The following is a 21,080-nucleotide window of genomic DNA, read 5'->3' on the forward strand; positions in this document are numbered from 1 at the left end:
TACTACAACCATTCATCTTTCGCACACAGGCACATCAGAGCAGCACATTACATATTATCTCATACAGACTATGAGCATAAAATTCACATGCAGACTTCACACGTGGACAATATTCTGATGTCATGCTTTGGGTGTAATGCACTTCGAAACTGTTGCATGCATTTATCTTTCTGCCTGAACAGTTCCGTCATCCTGCAAAAGCACCTAAGCTTCGTATGGCTTGCCGTTGGTCCTTTGCAACGGCATCACACGGGAAAAAACTGTTTTTCATAGGTCTTGGACAAACATTTTTCTAAAAAAAGGTTTGGTTTATAGGGGTCTAACGTCCCAAAGCGACTCAGGCTATGAGTACGAGAGATGCCGTGGTGAAGGGCTCCGGAAATTTCGACCACTTGAGAGTTCTTTAACGTGCACTGACATCGCACAGCACACGGGCCTCTAGAATTTTGCCTCCATCGAAATTCGACCGCCCCGGCCGGGATCGAACCAGCATCTTTCGGGACAGAAGCCGAGTGCCATAACCACTCAGCCCCCGCGGCGGCTTTTTCTAAAACAAAGTACGATAGGTAAAATTATACAAAATGCACAAAAATGATAGGAATGGAATGTGGTTTCTAATCAAATTTATTTCAACAGAAATACTTGGGTTAAATATTTTGATAAAAAATTAGAGAGGAACACAAAATTTGTATTTACATGACAATATCTCTCCAAAATAATTTATTAAAAAATTCTAGCAATTACAAAACCATTCAAATTCTTTCTATAACTTGGCACTAAAATATAAAAGTTATAACTCAAATACTTTTTGAGCTAGAGTTTTTTCTTTACCCTCTTTGAAAAGTCTGATTTCAGTGTGTCCTTGATATGATTGTTATAGTCTGACAAAAAAACAATTGGAAGTATTATTTTATGTGCCAAAATAAAGCTTGATAAGCGCGCTTTTTAAAAATACGAACTGTAACTAATATCATTTCAGGAAAAATCGAGAAAAATTATACAAACAATTATTATACAAATGCAACTAACAGACCAACATTCTGAGTTCCGTTGCGCATTTTCAGCGTCTGAACCAAAATCCTATCATCAGACGTCCTGATGCTCAATGCGTCGAAAATATCTGCTGCTGATGCAGTAGAATCGCATGCAGCGGGGGTTTTTGTGAGTGCACACCTCCCCGCGCTCGACACCATGCTTGGAGCAGCCTACACCGTAGCCTCCGCTTCAAGGGCATTGCAAAAATTCGTGCCTCGTGGGGAAATTGCAATCTACACAAAAAATGAAATTAGTTTCGGAAAAATAAACCACATGGCACTGTATCACTGTAGAGCCTTCATATGCTGCATAGCAGCACTCCGCCCACACAGGCGTATCAGAAACCGAAAGCAAAACAGGCCAACGTTCCGAGCTCTGTTTCCGGAGTTTTGGCCGCCCGAACCAAAATCCGACGAAGTGATATCATCGTCAGAGACCCTGCTGCTCGATGCATCGAAAATAAATGCTGCCAATACGGTAGAATCGCATGCAGTAGGGTTTTTGCGAGCGCGCACCGTTTCTGCGCTGGGAGCGCCCTACGCCGTAGCCTCCATTTCAAGGGCATTTCAAAAATTCGCGTCTCATGAGAAAATTATACACAGAAAATGAAACTGTAGTTTATGAAGAACAAACCAGATTGTGCAACATCACCGTAGCGGCTCCACAGGAGTGCTCCGGTTCGAGCAAACTCACCGAGAACAAGAAAATAAACAGGCCAACTTTCCAAGATCTGGTTGTGCATTTCTAGCTTCAAAACAAAATCTGACGATGCAACATCACTGTCGGAGCCCCTGCTACTCGATGCATAAAAAATAAATGCCGTAGACGCAGCAGAATTGCGTGCAGCTGGGTTGTTTCGAGCGTGCACCATTCCGGACTGACACTTTGGCCAGAGCGTTCGACGCCACACCCTCAACTTCAAGTGCATTTAAAAAATTACCAACTTGCGGAAAAAATACAAGTTAAGCAGGAAATGAAAGTTCAATATGTGAACAACAAACGAGATGGCTCAGCAAGTCTGTAACGGCCACAGTCATGCTGTCGTAGCAGTTTGAATTTTTCGATCACCGGTGATCGATGCCTAGTGGCGTGGTAACGAAAGAATTAAATCAAGGTCAGCAGTCAAAACTTGGCGCACATGCCCTTCCACTGCAAGAACATACGCCTTCAACGACAGATAGCACTTGAGGCTCTCCATGGTGTAAGGGCCAGGCGTATGAACAAGGTTAACGTATACACCACCAAAACGAAAGTTTGGCCACAACTTGGGGTCATTTTTCTAGTCCTTCAAAACGAAGGGTTCAGCGTGCTGTCCCCATCAACTAACAACTTAACATACCGCTGGCAGACAATTTCAGTCAACGACTTCGCATACTCGGACAACTCCATCCGTTCGGTTGCACGTTCAAACGCATTGTTGGAGGTAAGCCGAGGAAGAGCTATTTTGCCTATCGCCGCTAGGTCGGAGAGTGCTGCAGTCGCTGCACATGTGTCACGTTTACACGAGGGAGAGGTCTATTTAGCCCGCACAAAGAAATATTGGAATTCCCCATTAGTCATGGCCATAAGGGAGTGGAATGCTTTACCTGGTAGCATTGTGGCTATAACCAAATCATCTTTCCGTTCATCGTTACTAAAATTTCTTTAATCAAGAGCAGGATTGCAGTCTGTTTGAACCTGCCACCTTGTACCTGTGCTTTGCCTTGTACATGTACATATTATTTTGTTCGTTGCACACCGCACCATGCCCACCATGTATAACACCAACGTAGTGTTATAATCTACACTGTGTTCTTTATTTTTGTTTTTCTATATTTGTATTATGTACGAAATGAACCCTTGTGCATTTAGTTATCTGCTCCCCCCCATGTAAAGCCCAGCTGGGCCCTTAGGGTACTTAAGTAAATAAATAAATAAATGCGCTATGCTTTGTAGGCCACCTTGATGGCAACAAGGAGCGTGCCATTAACTACAAAGGCAATAATGAGGAACCCATAGCCAAAACTAACCAAGTCAGTCTGTACAATTGACGCAGTTTGAATTCAAGATGGCACCTTTCACAGAAGCAAAGCACCGGTTGGTCGGGACAGCGTGGTCTGCTCACGCCTATTTTAAGCAGAGAAAATAAACTTTCAATCCAAAACCAGCCACCACAGTATTGTCGGTGCGTATATTAGTCCGAAAAATCTAACTTTCGGGCTTCCAAGTGTCCGAAATATTAGTCACAAATATATACGTGTTCCTATGACATGCGTGACGGTTCCTCAACAATGTCCGAAGAACTGCTCAGCTACTGTATTTTGTCCTCAAAGGCCCGAGGCCATTACATAAGTATAAATCCACGCCTAAAACACAGGCAGAATGAGCACAAGCACTGCAAATTGTAAACGCTAAAGATATAAAATAAAGAGGAACTAGGGATTTCAATTTAGGAGGACAAAATACGGACAAAAAAAAACTGGAAAACGCTTAAACTTCACCTTTAGGAGTTTACCGCGACAATATGTTGCAGCACTGCCAGGAAGTCCACGGAACGTCATCGCCCGTCGGACAAATCATTTGGAGTCTCCAGGAGGCCCCTCAAAACAGCCCATCCACCATCCTAAGAGATCACGAACGGGCTGAAATAACACTGCTCCCTGAATTGGCCGTTGTGACATCGCAATGGTTGAGACCAGCACAAAACATGACGCACGCAGGTCCGGTCGCCGCTGCCTGCCTGTCTGAAGCCTGAAGAGGTCGCAAAGGATTGCACCCATGCTGCCGCCCTCAGGGGCGAAACCGTTGCGTTATCACTGGGCTCCGCGTTCAGACCAGTTGACGTCTTCAAAGGTTTCGTCTGCCAATCCTCCAAATTCAAATCCAAAACCACTGTGCAATGTCAGTGCATGTTAAAGAACCTCAGGTCACCAAAATTACCAAAGCCACGGCACATAAACCCAAACCGAACATAGTCATAACACCACCTATCATACCTCAGCGCAAGCTATTCGCATTTACTTTTATCTCTACAACATAGATAGCGCTGCTTTGCCACAGCTCCAAATCAGGGGGTACAGGGTGATACGAGATGGGCGTCGTTCGAGAGCAGAGAAGCTAGCAGTAAGATAGCATTTGAGGAGCGATTGAGAAAAATCGGGGAAAAGCAGTGGGCTAGGAAAGCTTTCAGATACCTGTATATAAAGAATGTTGACGCGAAAAGGAGAAAGCGAACTAGAAAATTGACAAGCAAATATCTGGACAGCAGTAGGGGGGCAAATCAGCAATTATTGGTTAAAAAAAAGGTTAAGGAAACAGAGAGAGCTCTGTGGAAAAGAGAGATGCTGACGAAATCAGTGCTGGGAACATACAGGATGTTTAAGCAGGAAATTGCCAAAGAAAATATCTATGATAATCGTAGGGGAAGCTCTTTGTTGTTTGAGGCCAGGACGGGTGTTTTGCGGACCAAGACATATACCACCCACAGAACTATGCTGTTGGGTAAGGCACTGCAGCGGGTTATTAAGCTGGATGAAAAAGGAACTCAGTGTATTCCTAGTTTCCTTTTGACCGCTTTAAGGCTGCTTCCATTCTATAGAGCCTGCGTGATCCTCTCCATATGATACTTCCTTACGATACTTGATTGCGTTTATTAATTTTGATAGCTCTGCCAGTTCTGTTCTTTCTGTTGGTTAGAGGCTTTCATGCTTTGGCGCTTCTGAACAATACCTTTTGTCTCCTGAAATAGTTTTCCGGTATCCTGTCTAAATATCCTAACACCTCCTTCTATTGTGCACTTTGTAATGATATCAGAGATTATCATTGATTTCCTGAACACTAAGGTCGCCTTACTCGGCTAAAGCCAAATATCTGTTGTGCAGAGAGATCACTCCTTTGCTTTCCCTTTTACAGCTAACTCACTGATAGGCTTCTTCCTTGCTAGCTTCCATCGTTCCCTGTGAAGGTCCAGTCTAGTAAGTGAGTGTGGTGACCTGAAGTTCTCAATCTGAAGCACCTGTTGGTCCGCGGGTGCAAGCACCACTCCTACCAAACAAAGGCATAGCAACTTAAAAATCATTTGGATTTGTCTTTTAGCCTGCTTTTAAGGAATCAATAATTACTGTATTTGCACGATTGCAAGTCGACCCCCGCATATCACATGTCTAAAAAAAAACCTGCAGGTCGCTTAAGTTTCACCATTAATAGCAGAACGCGATAGCATTATCCGGCCGCCGCTACCGCTTATCCTCAGCTGCTATCGGCTGCCGCACGCGGCCGTGGGCACATTTCAAACCTAAAATGTATTAGTCACTGGACTACTCATCCACACTTGTGCCATGGTCCTCATTAGCACTGTCATCATGATCGCTGCTGCGGTCCCGCATCACATCGTTCAAATGTCGTCGTCCAGCAAAATCCTGCACTTCGCAAACAGCCGCACCACCAAATCATGTGGAACAGCTGAAAATTTTGCCTCACTGCAGCCGCCACACCCGTACACCCGTTCAGAGACGCCGAACTTGCAGTCCAGTGCGCAGTTCGTTTCTTCTGCGCAAATAACAGCCATCTTGAATGTAGCCATGAACGAGTGCAGGACGCTTATAGGACCCGGAGCACAAATAATAATTGATGAAGCACCACATTAAAAGGCCATAGAAAAGGGTGTTCGAGCTTGGTTTAAAATGCTTGCACTACATAAAGTACAGGCCATCGAGCATTCACGCCACGTATGAGACTTCAAAAGCAAGCGAGAAATTTACAAAACATTTTTAAAAATTCTTGCTTCCGCACCTCGCAGCGGCGCTCGGTGCCGGGCTCTCTCGTGAAACCTGGCATACGACGTCACGCCGTGCAAGTGATGTCCGCTTCTGGCGGGCTACCACTGGCTCACTGAGCCAAATCCTTTCAGACGTCACGCAGCTACCACGGCCGCAGTTACTCGGAGCATGCCGGCAGCTGGTGGAGGTAGGGAAGGAGTTGAGTGGGTGGGGCCAGCGAAGGAGCGCCGACGCTTTGGCGTGCGAAAATTGATAGGAGAGGGAAAGATGCGAAGACAAAGAAGCTCAAATTTTGATGGCGTAAAATTCATCTTCCACAAAACGCATTAAAATAATTCTTGCTGCAGGATATTTGTGACACAAAGTGTCAGGCAGTCGTCAAACGCGTCAAAGCCAAGCGAAACTATGCGTGAACGGTGTCAGCTCTTCAGTCAGCTACCGACACTCCCCAGCACTCCTGCCATTCAGAATGGCGGTGCCGCCATGATTGGAAAAGCAACCCTTCCACCGATTATTGACACTCCCTTGAGAGCCGAGAGCGCAGTTGAATGTAAAAAAGAAAGAAGTTAAAGGATGCTTAAGCTTCGCCTTTTAAGAGTAGAACGCCATAGCATTATCGGGCCACTGTCGATTATCAGTAGCCGCAATCTGCCACCACGCATGAGGAGGGGATGCTGGTTCTGCACATCGACAGAGCAGGTGCTCAAGGCCAGCACCAAGAGGGATGTGATGGAGCCAAGCAGCAAGAATGAAACCACACTGATATATTGATATATCATTTGTCTCGCCTTTATTTATAATCACATGCTTTGTTTTCAATTGTAAGTCTACCTCCCATTTCGGATATTCAAATGAAAAAAATAGGTCGACCTACAGTCGTGTAAATACTTTCCCGTGTAACCACTAATGCGCTGATACTGAACTTGACTTGTTTGGTGGAAGCCTCCCTATCCGCCACCTGGGAGACGCGCTCTCTAGCAGCCAGGTTCTGCCGAGAGAAAAACGGGGTCCCGCACAGCCAGACGCAGAATCATGCATCTGGCTGTGCCAGACTCCTACTGATATCAAAAGCACACCATTTAGAGAGCACACCACTGCAGTATAAAACCTAGACCCACATTGCACCGTGAATTCAAAGCATGCCACTGCTGTATAAAATTTAGAACCACACTGCAGCATTATTTAGGCTGCACAAGACAAAATTATACCCAGACAGCCCACACGGCAAGCTATGGAGGTGCGCTCACTCACACAACACCCATGTTTCCAGCCTACCAGAGCACACCACTAGGTTACATTATACATAATTCCAGGCAGCACGTACGGCAAGATTTGGAGATGGACTGTTGGAGCAACACACACAACGAATACCTAAGGTTCAGAGCACTATTGCAGTAGAAAATCCAGAGCCACACTGTAACATTACTAATGCTGCACAAAACTTGATTATACTCAGGCAGCCCATACAGCAAGGTATGGAGGTGCGCTCGCACACCCACCATCCATGTTTCCAGCCTAGCAGAGCACATCACTATGTTACACTATACATAATTCCAGGCAGCACGCACGGCAAGACCTGGAGATGGACTGTTGGAGCAACACACACAACGAGTACCTAAGGCTCAGAGCACTACTGCAGTATAAAATCTTGAGCCACCCTGCACCAGTACTTATGCTGCGCAAAACTTGATTATACCCAGGCAGACCACACAGCAAGGTATGGAGGTGCGCTCGCACACCCACCATCCACGTTTCCAGCCTAGCAGAGCACACCACTAGGTTACACTATACATAATTCCAGGCAGCACGTACGGCAAGACCTGGAAATGGACTGTTGGAGCAACACACACAACGAATACCTAAGGTTCAGAGCACTACTGCAGTATAAAATCTTGAGCCACCCTGCACCAGTACTTATGCTGCGCAAAACTTGATTATACCCAGGCAGACCACACAGCAAGGTATGGAGGTGCGCTCGCACACCCACCATCCACGTTTCCAGCCTAGCAGAGCACACCACTAGGTTACACTATACATAATTCCAGGCAGCACGTACGGCAAGACCTGAAAATGGACTGTTGGAGCAACACACACAACGAATACCTAAGGTTCAGAGCACTACTGCAGTATAAAATCTTGAGCCACCCTGCACCAGTACTTATGCTGCGCAAAACTTGATTATACCCAGGCAGACCACACAGCAAGGTATGGAGGTGCGCTCGCACACCCACCATCCACGTTTCCAGCCTAGCAGAGCACACCACTAGGTTACACTATACATAATTCCAGGCAGCACGTACGGCAAGACCTGGAAATGGACTGTTGGAGCAACACACACAACGAATACCTAAGGTTCAGAGCACTACTGCAGTATAAAATCTTGAGCCACCCTGCACCAGTACTTATGCTGCGCAAAACTTGATTATACCCAGGCAGACCACACAGCAAGGTATGGAGGTGCGCTCGCACACCCACCATCCACGTTTCCAGCCTAGCAGAGCACACCACTAGGTTACACTATACATAATTCCAGGCAGCACGTACGGCAAGACCTGGAAATGGACTGTTGGAGCAACACACACAACGAATACCTAAGGTTCAGAGCACTACTGCAGTATAAAATCTTGAGCCACCCTGCACCAGTACTTATGCTGCGCGAAACTTGATTATACCCAGGCAGACCACACAGCAAGGTATGGAGGTGCGCTCGCACACCCACCATCCACGTTTCCAGCCTAGCAGAGCACACCACTAGGTTACACTATACATAATTCCAGGCAGCACGTACGGCAAGACCTGGAAATGGACTGTTGGAGCAACACACACAACGAATACCTAAGGTTCAGAGCACTACTGCAGTATAAAATCTTGAGCCACCCTGCACCAGTACTTATGCTGCGCAAAACTTGATTATACCCAGGCAGACCACACAGCAAGGTATGGAGGTGCGCTCGCACACCCACCATCCACGTTTCCAGCCTAGCAGAGCACACCACTAGGTTACACTATACATAATTCCAGGCAGCACGCACGGCAAGACCTGGAAATGGACTGTTGGAGCAACACACACAACGAATACCTAAGGTTCAGAGCACTATTGCAGTATAAAATCTTGAGCCACCCTGCACCAGTACTTATGCTGCGCAAAACTTGATTATACCCAGGCAGACCACACAGCAAGGTATGGAGGTGCGCTCGCACACCCACCATCCACGTTTCCAGCCTAGCAGAGCACACCACTAGGTTACACTATACATAATTCCAGGCAGCACGTACGGCAAGACCTGGAAATGGACTGTTGGAGCAACACACACAACGAATACCTAAGGTTCAGAGCACTACTGCAGTATAAAATCTTGAGCCACCCTGCACCAGTACTTATGCTGCGCAAAACTTGATTATACCCAGGCAGACCACACAGCAAGGTATGGAGGTGCGCTCGCACACCCACCATCCACGTTTCCAGCCTAGCAGAGCACACCACTAGGTTACACTATACATAATTCCAGGCAGCACGTACGGCAAGACCTGGAAATGGACTGTTGGAGCAACACACACAACGAATACCTAAGGTTCAGAGCACTATTGCAGTATAAAATCTTGAGCCACACTGCACCAGTAGTTATGCTGAACAAAACTTGATTATACCAAGGCAGCCCATACGGGAAGCTATGGTAGTGAGCTTGCACACGCACCATCCATGTTTTGGGAAGCTATGGTAGTGAGCTTGCACACGCACCATCCATGTTTTCCGGCCTAGTGGAGCACACCACTAGGTTACACTATACACAATTCCAGGCAGTACTCATGGCAATTCCTGGCACACACCATGGCTACCTACGGTTCAGAGCATACTACTGCACCATTATTTTATGCTGCACAAAACTATATTACACCCAGGCGGCACATACGGCAAGGAAGCCATGGAGGTTTTCTCTCTTTCCGGTACCATCCAGGATTTCAGCCTACCAAATCATACCTATAGGTTACAATGTACACAGCTCCAGGCAGCACTCACGGAAAGCCCTGGAGATGACTAGTGTACAAATACACATCATTTCATTTCATTTATTTGTCCCTTAAAGGCCCGAAGGCATTACATAAGGGGGGGCGTACATACAGGTTGGAGGGTTGTAGCAGAGAACACAAAAGAAAGAAAGGGGGAAAAATACACGGGGTACCAAAAAAGTGTACAATAATGTACAAACTAAAAGCAAGAAATAAACATACAAAAAGAAAACAAGGAGCAGTTGGCACTTCGGTGTCGCAGTATGAATATGTTTATGAGAAGTGATTAGCCAGTTTCTCGCGGAAAAGGCGGCGATCGGAGCACGTTATTACGTTGTCGGGAAGGCCATTCCAGAGCACTATGGCGCCGGGAAAAAATGAACTGCTCATTGCGGAGGTGCGGGTTTTAATGCGTGCGATTGGGTTACTGTGGTTTAGGCGGGATGACGTACGGGGGGGTGGCTGCAGCAACAAATGTCTTGATGAGCGATAAAAGAAAGAGTGAAAGAGGCATAGACTGGAAATAACACGGCGAGTTGCTAGTGTTTGAAGGCCGAGGGATCGTTTTAGTAATGTTACGCTGGTATTTCTTGAGTACTGCGATGTAATAAAACGGGCGGCGCGATTTTGAATGGCTTCAAGGTCTGAAATGAGATACGATTGTGATGGATGCCAGACAGATGACGCGTACTCCAATTTAGGACGTATGAATGTTATGTATGCCAACTTTTTTACTTCAGGTGATGCAGATTTTAGATTGCGCCGGAGAAAACCAAGTGTGCGTGATGCTTTGGAACAGATGGTCTGAATGTGTGTTGTCCATGACAGCGATGATGTGATGTGTACTCCTAGGTATTTATAAGATGATGTTCTCGTGACGGCGACCGATTTTATGTTGTAAGTGCTATCAATAACTGTGTTTTTGCGAGAGAATGATATGGATTGGCATTTATTTAGATTAAGAGGCATGTGCCATTTGTCACACCACGCTGAGATAGTGGTTAGATCCTGTTGAAGAGCGGCAATGGCGCTAGCGCCGTGGATGGGGCTGTAAATTACGCAGTCATCTGCGAATAAACGTAGCGTTGATTTTATGTTGATCGGTAGGTCATTGATGTAGATGAGGAATAAAAGAGGTGATAAGCCTGCACCTTGAGGTACGCCGGATGTTACGTCGGAAAAAGCTGAGCGACAGTTATTAACACAGGTGAACTGCTTACGTCCTTTAAGGAACTGCTCTAGCCAGGAGAGCAAAGTTTGTGGAATGCCGAGCGATGACAACTTAAAAAGAAGAAGATTATGGGAAACACGATCAAATGCTTTTGAAAAGTCGAGAAAGATAGCGTCGATCTGGACAAGGTTATCTAAGTATTGTAGAATGTCGTGGGTGAATTCGGCGAGCTGGGTCTCACATGACAGCTGCTTCCGGAAGCCGTGTTGATTCGGATAGAAAAAGTTCATTGATTCTAGGTGGGTCATAAGATTGGAAAAAATAATGTGCTCAAGTAGTTTAGACGGTATACTAGTGAGGGAAATGGGACGATAGTTGTTAGGGCACGTGCGGTCATCCGCTTTAAATATGGGTGTAATTTGAGCATTTTTCCAATCGTCAGGGACAACCCCGGTATCTAAGGATTGCGTAAAAATTAGATGCAGTACCTGGCTAGACAATGAAATGGTATTTTTTAGTAGCTTACTGTTAATTTGATCACAGCCGGCAGATGTAGATATTTTCAGAGGCAATAAGCTGTGATACACCATCAGGGTTAATTTCGATTTTAGGCATTTCTGAGAGAGATTTCTGGAATGTGTTCATTAGCAGTAACGTTAGCAGCGGAAAAAACTGACGTAAAGTAATTGTTGAGCGCGGTCGCACAGTCATCGCTTTTGATTGGTTCTCCATCAGCATCTAGGAGTTGTACATGGCGATCTTGTGGTTTATTAGATAGCATCATAAGGAATAGCTACCATCCGAAGCAGACCTCCGCTGTGTGAAATCTAAAACTGCAATGCACCATTATTTCATCCTGCACAAAACTTGATTTACACAGCCAGCACACACACAAAGGAATCTATGGAGGCACCTCTCACTCCCGCACCATCCATGCTCCCAGACCACCAAAGCACACCACTAAGTTGCACTGTAGACAATACCAGGCAGCACTCAAAGGAATGCCTGGAGACTAGTGGAACAACACACACCATGAATAGTGTCACCGAAAGCCGGCAGAAGGGGCAGGAGGGCACACCAGGACTAGCCAGGCAGACACACTCAGCGAACGAACGCACGAGCCGGGGAAGACAAAGAAGACCAGCGTGTGCTGTCCCACCGTATGGCGGCGCCAGTAAATGGCTAACACTGTGGCAATGCCCCTCCTCTTGGAAAGGGCATCGCCCCGATGGTGCGGAATCACAGAAATCCGGAATAAAGTCTGTGGAGCCGGACTTGGCAGAATAAGTCCTAGCGGGCGTGGTAGGGCTTCATCCTGGCAACGTGGACGATTTCGGATGCCACCTGGAGGAGCGAACAGACTCTTGCGGGAGCACTTCGTAGTTAACATCACTAAGTTTGTGCAGTACCTCGTAGGGGCCGAAGTAGCGGTGCAGAAGTTTTTCGGAGCGACCCCGCAGACAGATTGGGGTGCAAACCCAAACTTGATCGCCAGGGTGGTAAAGCACCGCCCGGTGATGAAGGTTGTAACGTTGAGCGTCGCTTTCCTGCTGGGTATGGGTTCGCTGTCTAGCTAGCTGGCGAGCGGCTTCTGCGTGCCAAACGAACTCTTCAGCGCCAGCGACGGAGCGACGTGCAACGTCTGGCAGTAACATTGCGTCCAGCATAGTCGTGGCTTCACGACCGTGCACCAAACAGAACAGCGTGAAGCCCGTCGTCTCTTGAAAAGCAGTGTTATATGCGAACGTGATGTAAGGCAGGATCTGGTCCCAGTTCTTATGGTCGGTGTCGACGTACATGGAAAGCATATCGGCAATGGTCTTATTGAGTCGCTCAGTCAGTCCATTTGTTTGAGGATGGTAGGCAGTGATTTGACGGTGACTGGTGCCATTGAGACGCATAACTTCCTTAGTAAGGGCTGATGTAAAAGATGATGTGGTGGCAACTATAATGTACCTGTTGCCAAATGATGATGTCGGAAATGGTCCCAGAAAGTCCATGCCGACCTGGTGGAAAGGGATTCGAGGCGGATCAATGGGTTTCAATAAGCCGGCCGGCTTCACAGGTGGCGTCTTCCGACGTTGGCGCTTGCGGCAAAACTTAACGTAGTGCTGGACAACTGTAGCAAGACGGGGCCAGTAATACTTCTGCCGTATCCGTGCCAACGTGCGAAAAAAGCCGAGGTGGCCGGAAGAAAGGTCGTCGTGGCATGCGTGCAGAACTTCGTCTCAAAGCACCACTGGGACCACTAGCAGGTACGGAGTGTCCGTGGGATCATAGTTTCTCTTGTAGAGGATGCCACCACGCAAGCAGAACGACGATAGCCCGCATGTGAAGAAGCGGGGCGGCGACGAGGTGCGACCTTCGAGGTACTCTATGAGGGGTTGTAGCTCGGCGTCATCTCGCTGTTGTTGAGCAAGGACGGACGTGGTTAAACCGCCAAGAAAAGCGGGATTGTCTTCCGTGTCAGCAATGGTGTACGGGAGAGGAGCACGGGACAGGCAGTCTGGGTCGCTGTGTTTGTAGCCAGACTAGTACACGATAGTAACATCGAATTCTTGCAAGCGGAGACTCCAACGCGCCAGCCTCCCCGATGGGTCTTTAAGGTTCGCGAGCCAACAAAGCGAGTGGTGATAGCTCACGACTCCAAATGGGCGACCATACAAGTATGGGCGAAATTTCGTTCCCGCCCAAACGACAGCAAGGCACTCCTTTTCCGTGGTAGAATAATTCGCTTCAGATCGCGACAGAGTGCGGCTTGCATAAGCAATCACGCGCTCAACACCATCTTGCCACTGAACGAGGATGGCACCCAGACCAACGTTGCTGGCATCAGTGTGTAGTTCCGTGTCCGCCTCCTTGTCGAAGTGGCCAAGAATGGGTGTAGTTTGGAGGCGGTTCTTGAGGTCGTCGAAGGCCGTCTGCTGTTCTTGGGCCAAGATGAAAGGTTGGTCGTCCTTTGTCAAGTGGGTTAGAGGCTCGGCTAGTCGGGAGAAGTCTCGCACAAAACGTCGGTAGTAGGCGCGGGGACCCAAAAAAACGACGCACAGCACGCTTATCAGGGGGGTCGGAAACGCAGAGACGGCAGCCGTCTAGTCGGGGTCAGGGCTAACACGTTCAGCGCTCACGATACGGCCCAGAAACTTCAGCCGTTGGAATGCAAAGTGACATTTCTGGTTTGAGCGAGAGGCCAGCTGATCGTATGGCCTCCAGTACTGCATTCAAGCACTTGGGATGTTCGTCGTAGGTGGCAGAAAAAATGACATCATCAAGGTGTAGACGAGGCAGGACTGCCATTTGAGGCCAACGAGGTCAGTGTCCATCATTCTTTGAAAGGTGGCAGGAGCGGAACACAAGCAGAAGGGGAGCACCTTGAACTCGTACAACCCGTCGGGAGTAACGAACGCTGTCTTCTCACAATCCCGTTCATCTACCTCAATCTGCCAGTACCCGCTGCGGAGATCAAGAGAAGAAAAGTAGTGGGCATGACGCAGGCCGGTTGAAAGAGTCGTCGATTCGAGGTAACGAGTAAACGTCCTTTTTGGTAATTTTGTTAAGTCTTCGATAGTCGACAAAATCTCGGTGTCCAGTCCTTTTTGGTGACCAGCATAACGGGCGAAGCCCATGGGCTTGTAGACGGCTGTATGATATCATCCTGGAGCATTTCGTCCACCTGCAGTCGTATCGCCTCACGTTCTCTCGCCGACACTAGATAGGGGTGTTGACGAATAGGCCGCTCACTGTCATCAACTATGATGCGATATTTCGTTATGGACGTCTGCCTGACATTAGAGGTGGTCGCAAAGCAGTCATGAAAAGAGTCAAGGATGGTTTGCAAGCGGCGATGCTGATCAGTGTTCAAATCAGGTTCACGTCAGCCTTAACTGTCCGACTAGGTCCTCCTGGAGGGGTGTCCCTGGACGTTGACAACGCGCAGTGGGTGGCGGGCTCGCTAATTTCATCGAAATAGGCGATGGCTATATTGTTCGCCAAGTGGCGGTATTCGGCGCTAAAGTTCGTAACCAGAAGCTCAGTTCGCTGGTTCTGCAGGGCAACGACGCCCCGTGCGATGCAGACTTGTTGGCTAAGCAGTAAAGACAGGTTTGCTTCTGCGATGCCGTTGGACGCGCGGGGGTTGTCGCAGTCCACTGTAACAAATAAGCTGGCACGCGGTGGTAGAGTGACGTGGTAGCTGGACACGCGAAAAACGGGTCTTCCTGGCGCACTGTCGTCGGCTACGGTGCATGGGGTGGAGAATGTCACCATGAGTTCGCGGAGGTCGATGACAGCCCCATTTTCGCGAAGAAAATCGAGACCGAGGATCAGGTCCTTGGAGCACTCAGTCAGCACAGCGAAGCAACCAGTCAAGATGATACCGCGAATCTCAATCCTAGCGGTGCAGACGCCGAGCGGCATCACCACGTGACCGCCAGCGGTCCGAATTTGAGTTCCGTGCCAGGGTGTCAGCACTTTTCGCAAGAGAGTAGCAAGACCACGACTCATAACTGAGAAATCTGCGCCGGTATCGACGAGGGCAGTCACATGGTGGTTGTCAGCGAGGACTGGTATTCGGCTGAAACAACCTCATTTTTTGGAACACGCGCAGTGGAAGGTTCCAGAGAGGAGGGTCGAGGTGTTCGTAGAAATGGGGCGTCGAGCAGAGGCTGTTCTGGGCGTCGGAAGGGGGTTGGAGCAGCTGGAAGATCGGGTTGAAGGGTCAAGTCGGCAAGCAGAGGATCTTGTTCGAATTGCGGAGCAACGGCGGCCCTACCCCCAGAGGTCGCTGTCTTCAGTTTTCCTGGCGTGGACTACGGGACTGCCGGATGGACGGCTGGCGACCTGGGGAAGAGAACCGACGGGGCGATGGCGACCTGGACGGGCGCTGTGGCGAAGGCGCAGGGGGGACGCTGGCTGACAGGTACTGCTCGATGTCACGGGGTCATTCACCAAAGCGTGGCTGGGGTGCGTCTGGTGAAAACCTTCGCAGGCCCACCTGAGGATATGGGCAGTGGCGCAATATGTGGCCGGCTTCACCGCAGTGGAAGCACAGTCGGAGGGTCCCGGGAGCTCTTCGTGCATTGGGAAATTACCCTGCACCTCCACCAAAATGTCACTGAAAGCCGGCAGAAGGGGCAGAAGGGCACACCAGGACTAGCCAGGCAGACACACTCAGCGAACGAACGCACGAGCCGGGGGAGACCAAGAAGACCAGTGGGTGCTGTCCCACCGCATGGCGGCACCAGTAAATGGCTAACACTGTGGCAATAGTTACCATTCAGAGCAGACCACCATGTAAAATCCAGAGCTGCAATGCATCATTACTGTGCTTCTGCACAATACGTGATCCACCCTGGCAACCCATACAGGAAACAATGGAGGCACATCGCATGTACACCATCCAGTCTACTTATGGTGGGCCAGAAATGCGTCTCAGGTCCCATTTCACAATATGGCATCCATCACACTGATGACAAACCATCATTGTTGCCAGCAACCCTGAATGAAGTGCATTATGCAGTAGTTTCAGAAAAAACTAATTGGACTGCAAGTTTTATGCACGAGGAAATCCAAACATTCAGAAATGGTGCTCAAAAATTGCTTTTGTAGGCTCGCGATTTGATTGCATATAGTACAAGGAACTCTGAAAAATATTATGCTACAGTACAAGTCGCATCCAGTTGAGTAATGATGGAGACCAACACCATATCTGCTTCCTTCACTGTGCCTGATAATTACACGAGAGCTATGACTCTCTGAACTGTATACCTTGTTGTAGGAATTCATGGTCACTGCCAGTGTGAATGACAGGAATCTCTACATCTTCCAGCAACTGGCGTTTTTAACTCCTGCTGCAAAAGTGCACGAGCTGGAAAGCATGCGGAAGGAGAGGTACGGTGCCTCTTGCGCTAATAACCTGGCTGCTTTTCCAGAGTTTTGTTGGCAGCAATGGGCTTTGCTACAGACGGTTGCTTGTCCGGAAATTGCTTTACCAGCAGTCTTATCTCATAGGCTTTCTTTACTGCAAGCTCTAGCAGTGCTGGATCACCTGATTCCTTATTTGCTAAGTCTTGTAAAGCAGCTCCAAGCAGAGTACGGATGTTTTCAAGACCGCTAATTTGCGGCTCAGGGATTACATCAGCCTGGATGCTGTCGAGAAGTGCCTGGGTCTCTTCGGGGTCTCTTTGCTCACTTCCAATTCGGTATTTGTACTTAATGTTATATATATCTTTCGTGGTCAAAGTACGGAGCCTGTCCAATTCAGATGAGTGTGCATCTGCAAGAATCCTTCTAATGGGAACTCCTATACTGAGCTTTTGTGCTATGGCATCCACTTCAGTGGCGGACAAGCGCAGGTGTGCCACACTTTTCTCGTGGCCATAGTGCTCGGCCTGGTACTCAACGTTTACCTTGTCGCCATCTTGAGTAACAACCATAGTTGCAAAGCAATGTTTGTTGCATTTTACACTGCCCACTGCCTTTGGCTGCCGTTTACCTTGTCCAGACTGCACCGATACTCCTGAACGGTGGCACTCTAGGTACCTCTTTGTCGCACCCGAGGACAAACGCGTCGCCCCTCTGGTTGCGATGAACTGTACTTGCTCCTCCCTTTCAGTCTTTTCCTTCCAGGCTTGAAATTCTACAAAAAAAAATGCACATATTTAATGCCGAGATACTACAGTGAGTGCATTTGATTGGCTATGTTTACAACGATATATTTGACGTTCAAGACTTAAGGTAGCCAGCTGTAGGCTCTGAGCAAAAAGCAGAAGTTAATCACTCTCTCTGCGCGGCACACACCTGCTGAACAATTGCTCAGACTACCTTAAACAGTCCTTAAAAAAGGTGTTTCGAGGCTGGCTATAATATGCTTGCATTATGTACAGTATAGACCACTGAGCGTTCATGCCATATTCAACACCTCAAAAGCGAGCCGATCATTTACAATATAACAAAAAAATTCGCACTTCTACGCCTTGGGCGACCAGCGCTGCGTGTCAAGGAACAGTACTTATTACGTCAGCAGCAAATGGATATCATTGGCTTGCCGTGCCAACTCTTTTTGATGTCACATAGCTATCACGGCCGCAACCGGAAGCACTCCCCCCCCCCCCCCCCCCCCCCCCCCCCCCCCAGGAACTCCCGCACGGGTTGGCAGCTGTTGGAGAGGCAGAGCGGGTGGGGCCGGCAAAGGAGCGCCGACACTTCAGCGCACAAAAGTGACGAGAAGAGTATAGGTTTGGTTGGTTTATGGGGGTTTAACATCCCAAAGCGACTCAGGCTATGAGACGCCGTAGTGAAGGGCTCCGAGAATTTTGACCACCTGGGGTTCTTTAACGTGCACTGACATCGCACAGTACACTGGCCTCTAGAATTTCGCCTCCATCGAAATTCGACCACCGCGGCCAGAATCGAAGCCGCATCTTTCGGGCCAGCAGCCGAGCGCCATAACCACCCAGCCACCGCAGCGGCATGAGACAAGTATAGAGGAGTATGAACGTCTAATTTCTGTGGCACATTTTCTTCTCTACAGTGATACAGAACGCACTGATATACATGAATCACCAAGTGGTATTCGCCTGTGACCGCTAAATAATTTATAATCGAATTTTTCTGTCATGCTGTTTTGGTTTCAGCAGCCAAACGATGGCTGTGATGTCAAAGTATGGTTATATATAATGCAAGGCATGAAAAAACATGTAATTGCTGGTTCGCTTTAGTTCACTTCAGTGCTGAAGCCTATGGAGCCTATGTTCTTGGGGGAAGCGGAAACAGCGACGGGAGCGCCACCTCGAAGGCTAAGCAGAACTCCGCGGAGCCGGTGAGAGTCTCTTTGGGATCCGGCCAGCGTCACGAGCGGTTGCAGCCGCACGCTCTCGTCACCTTCCGTGGCAGGCGCACGATCTGTTGTGCCTTGCCACTAGACTTCTGGTTCCAGGCAGCGAAGTGAGCGCAGCAAACGCGTGCTCTCGTCACCTTCCCCAGCAAATGCTCGGGAATGGCGCTGCCCCAAGAATGCGGCGCACATGGCAACACCTGGCCACCATTGTCGGTGCATACAAATGTTTGCCGCCAATGCCTTCGAAGTCGTGCCCCTGCCCCAGCCGGTTAAGTCGAAAGCCCTTCTTACGTAGCCTTCTATTTCTGAGGGATGCCTTGTTGATGTTCTATAGCTAGCTGGCTCGCTCTGTCTATTAATTGCAAGTGTAATAAATAGCACATGAGCGTTCACGCTTCGTTGTCCCTTCCATTAGTTCCCTCGAGCACGAACCTCTCCGCGGTTAGTGAGCGGAAACGCCACATCCGCAAAGTGTTAGTGCGAGGGCAGAAGGCTGACCTCCCCCCAATATTTCCACAATGGCAACCCAACAAATGGCAAGCTCTGGAGACGAGGGACAACTGTCAGTTTGGTTCATGGAGTGCCCGCCTGGATTTGGAACAGCGCTAGGCCTGACCAGAGTTCGGAGTTGCTAGTAAGACTAAGATGCTTTCTTGATAGCGAGATGAGCGGAATAGCAGCATGAGAGAATTGCCGTGCATGCTACGCTTTTGATGAGCACTTCATTTATACACCTGTGGAAGGTGAACCTGCAAGGTCCACACATGGAGAGTGAGACCGAGCCGTCCACAGAGAACAGCAAGCCAGAAGCGAGTGAATGCGGAAGCCTGAGGGGTGGCCTGATTTCTCTTATTTATAGTTGTAAATATTCCCTGTTCTGTCTCTTTGGCTATGGGAGCCGGGTGCCGTAATCTGCTATCTGCATTGCAGCCGTGTTTTCCGGAAAAACACCGGGGCACACCAACACTACGAGAAGTGGTGGGCGTCGTTCGCTCAGAAGTTGCTGGTATGGCAGTGAGCGAGTAGGATCACTTTGGCATAAATGTATCTCCTCATGGCGTTGTGTTCTAGCTACTGTCCTTGGCCATTTGTTGGCACCGGCAAGTGTCACAGCAGGTAGGCCTGAGACTCTTCAGGAGCTGCCTGTCGCTTTTGGGAGGACACAGTCGTACCGTGGCACAAGCACGCGCGAACAGGTTTGCTTGTTTCATATAGAACTCACTAGAACCGAGAAGCCTCGCTCAACTATAGAAAGCTGACTTTGTTCAAACGAACTTGGTATTTTTTTCAGCTGTGAAGCGAATTGATAATTTCTTGGAACAAGAGACGCTAATGCAGTTCAAGTGAGCTTAACATCACCATGCCGGAAAGCGAACCGCTAATGTGCTTCGACCGAAGAGAGCCAGCTATGTTCAAATGAACCGAGCATTTAGGCGGTGCCGGATAGAATTGTTTGGCACTCGCATTGCTCCGCATTTTACTAAATGGTCAGTTTGTGCAGTCTCGATTGCCTTTGATTAATACTTTTGGAGATTATAGGAGCGATATGCAGAGTTCGAGAGAAGCTGCCCCGGCCTGCTGCCATTGTATGGGTTCCTGCCAGCTGCCTTGCGGCCGTGAGTCATCGAGCTGCGGAGTCTCCGGCGAGCAGTTTGCAGCCCCCTACCTTCCAACAAAGGCGCGTCAGTACGAACAACACCCTCCCGGCACGCTAATTTTGGGTGCCTGCCACGGGACAAGGACGGATGCCCGGTGACCTTGCTGCTCATCGGATGACCCCGGCACCCCGCTTGTACGAGCAGGCTTGCAGTCATCACTGCAGCGCTCACACTTGGTCGATGGCATTCATGGATGAGTTCAACCGTAGGTCAACATTTAAAGGTGCACTAAAGAGGCATCTGAACTTGAATTTTTACTACAGGAACTATATCTACACATCCCGGGCATGCTTAGAAACTTCAAATTATTGTCCTGAGCGGCCGATTGCCCTAATTAAATCAGATTAAGCGTTCCGTCTCCCGCTTTTTTTTTTTTAACTTGTAGGTAGGAAGAGTGAACCAACGCATCAGCCAGTCACGTGGCGGCTTGCCACTCTGCCATCAATGGAGTGATATATAGATCAAAGAGTCCACGTGTATTTTTATGTCTGCGGGCCTAATTTGTGGCTATATTGTCTGTGACTGAAACTGTTTATTTCCAGAAACCTAAAAAAACTAAATAAAAGTGAAAGCGAAGCCGCCACTGAACTGACTTAAAGGCACTCCACACGTTG

The 21,080-nt window shown here is 48.5% G+C and overlaps 1 protein-coding gene across 7 annotated transcripts in view; it reads right to left on the bottom strand.

Annotated features, from left to right (window-relative positions):
• The window catches only part of LOC144127874 (uncharacterized), a 57,644-nt gene that overhangs the window by 33,207 nt on the left and 3,357 nt on the right, over positions 1 to 21,080 (bottom strand). For 6 of the 7 annotated variants that reach the window (XR_013313597.1, XR_013313599.1, XR_013313596.1 and 3 more), the window contains exon 3: positions 17,465 to 17,608. Coding sequence is in view for 1 of the 7 variants with exons in the window: in XM_077660853.1 (XP_077516979.1) it covers positions 16,878 to 17,608 (731 nt within the window). In the remaining 6 variants the exon portion in view is untranslated. Of the gene's footprint in view, positions 1 to 689; positions 17,609 to 21,080 lie in introns of those variants that run through there. The other variant, XM_077660853.1, reaches the window with a different exon arrangement.

This window comes from Amblyomma americanum, chromosome 4 (assembly GCF_052857255.1).
Source record: "Amblyomma americanum isolate KBUSLIRL-KWMA chromosome 4, ASM5285725v1, whole genome shotgun sequence".
NCBI classification, from domain to species: domain Eukaryota; kingdom Metazoa; phylum Arthropoda; class Arachnida; order Ixodida; family Ixodidae; genus Amblyomma; species Amblyomma americanum.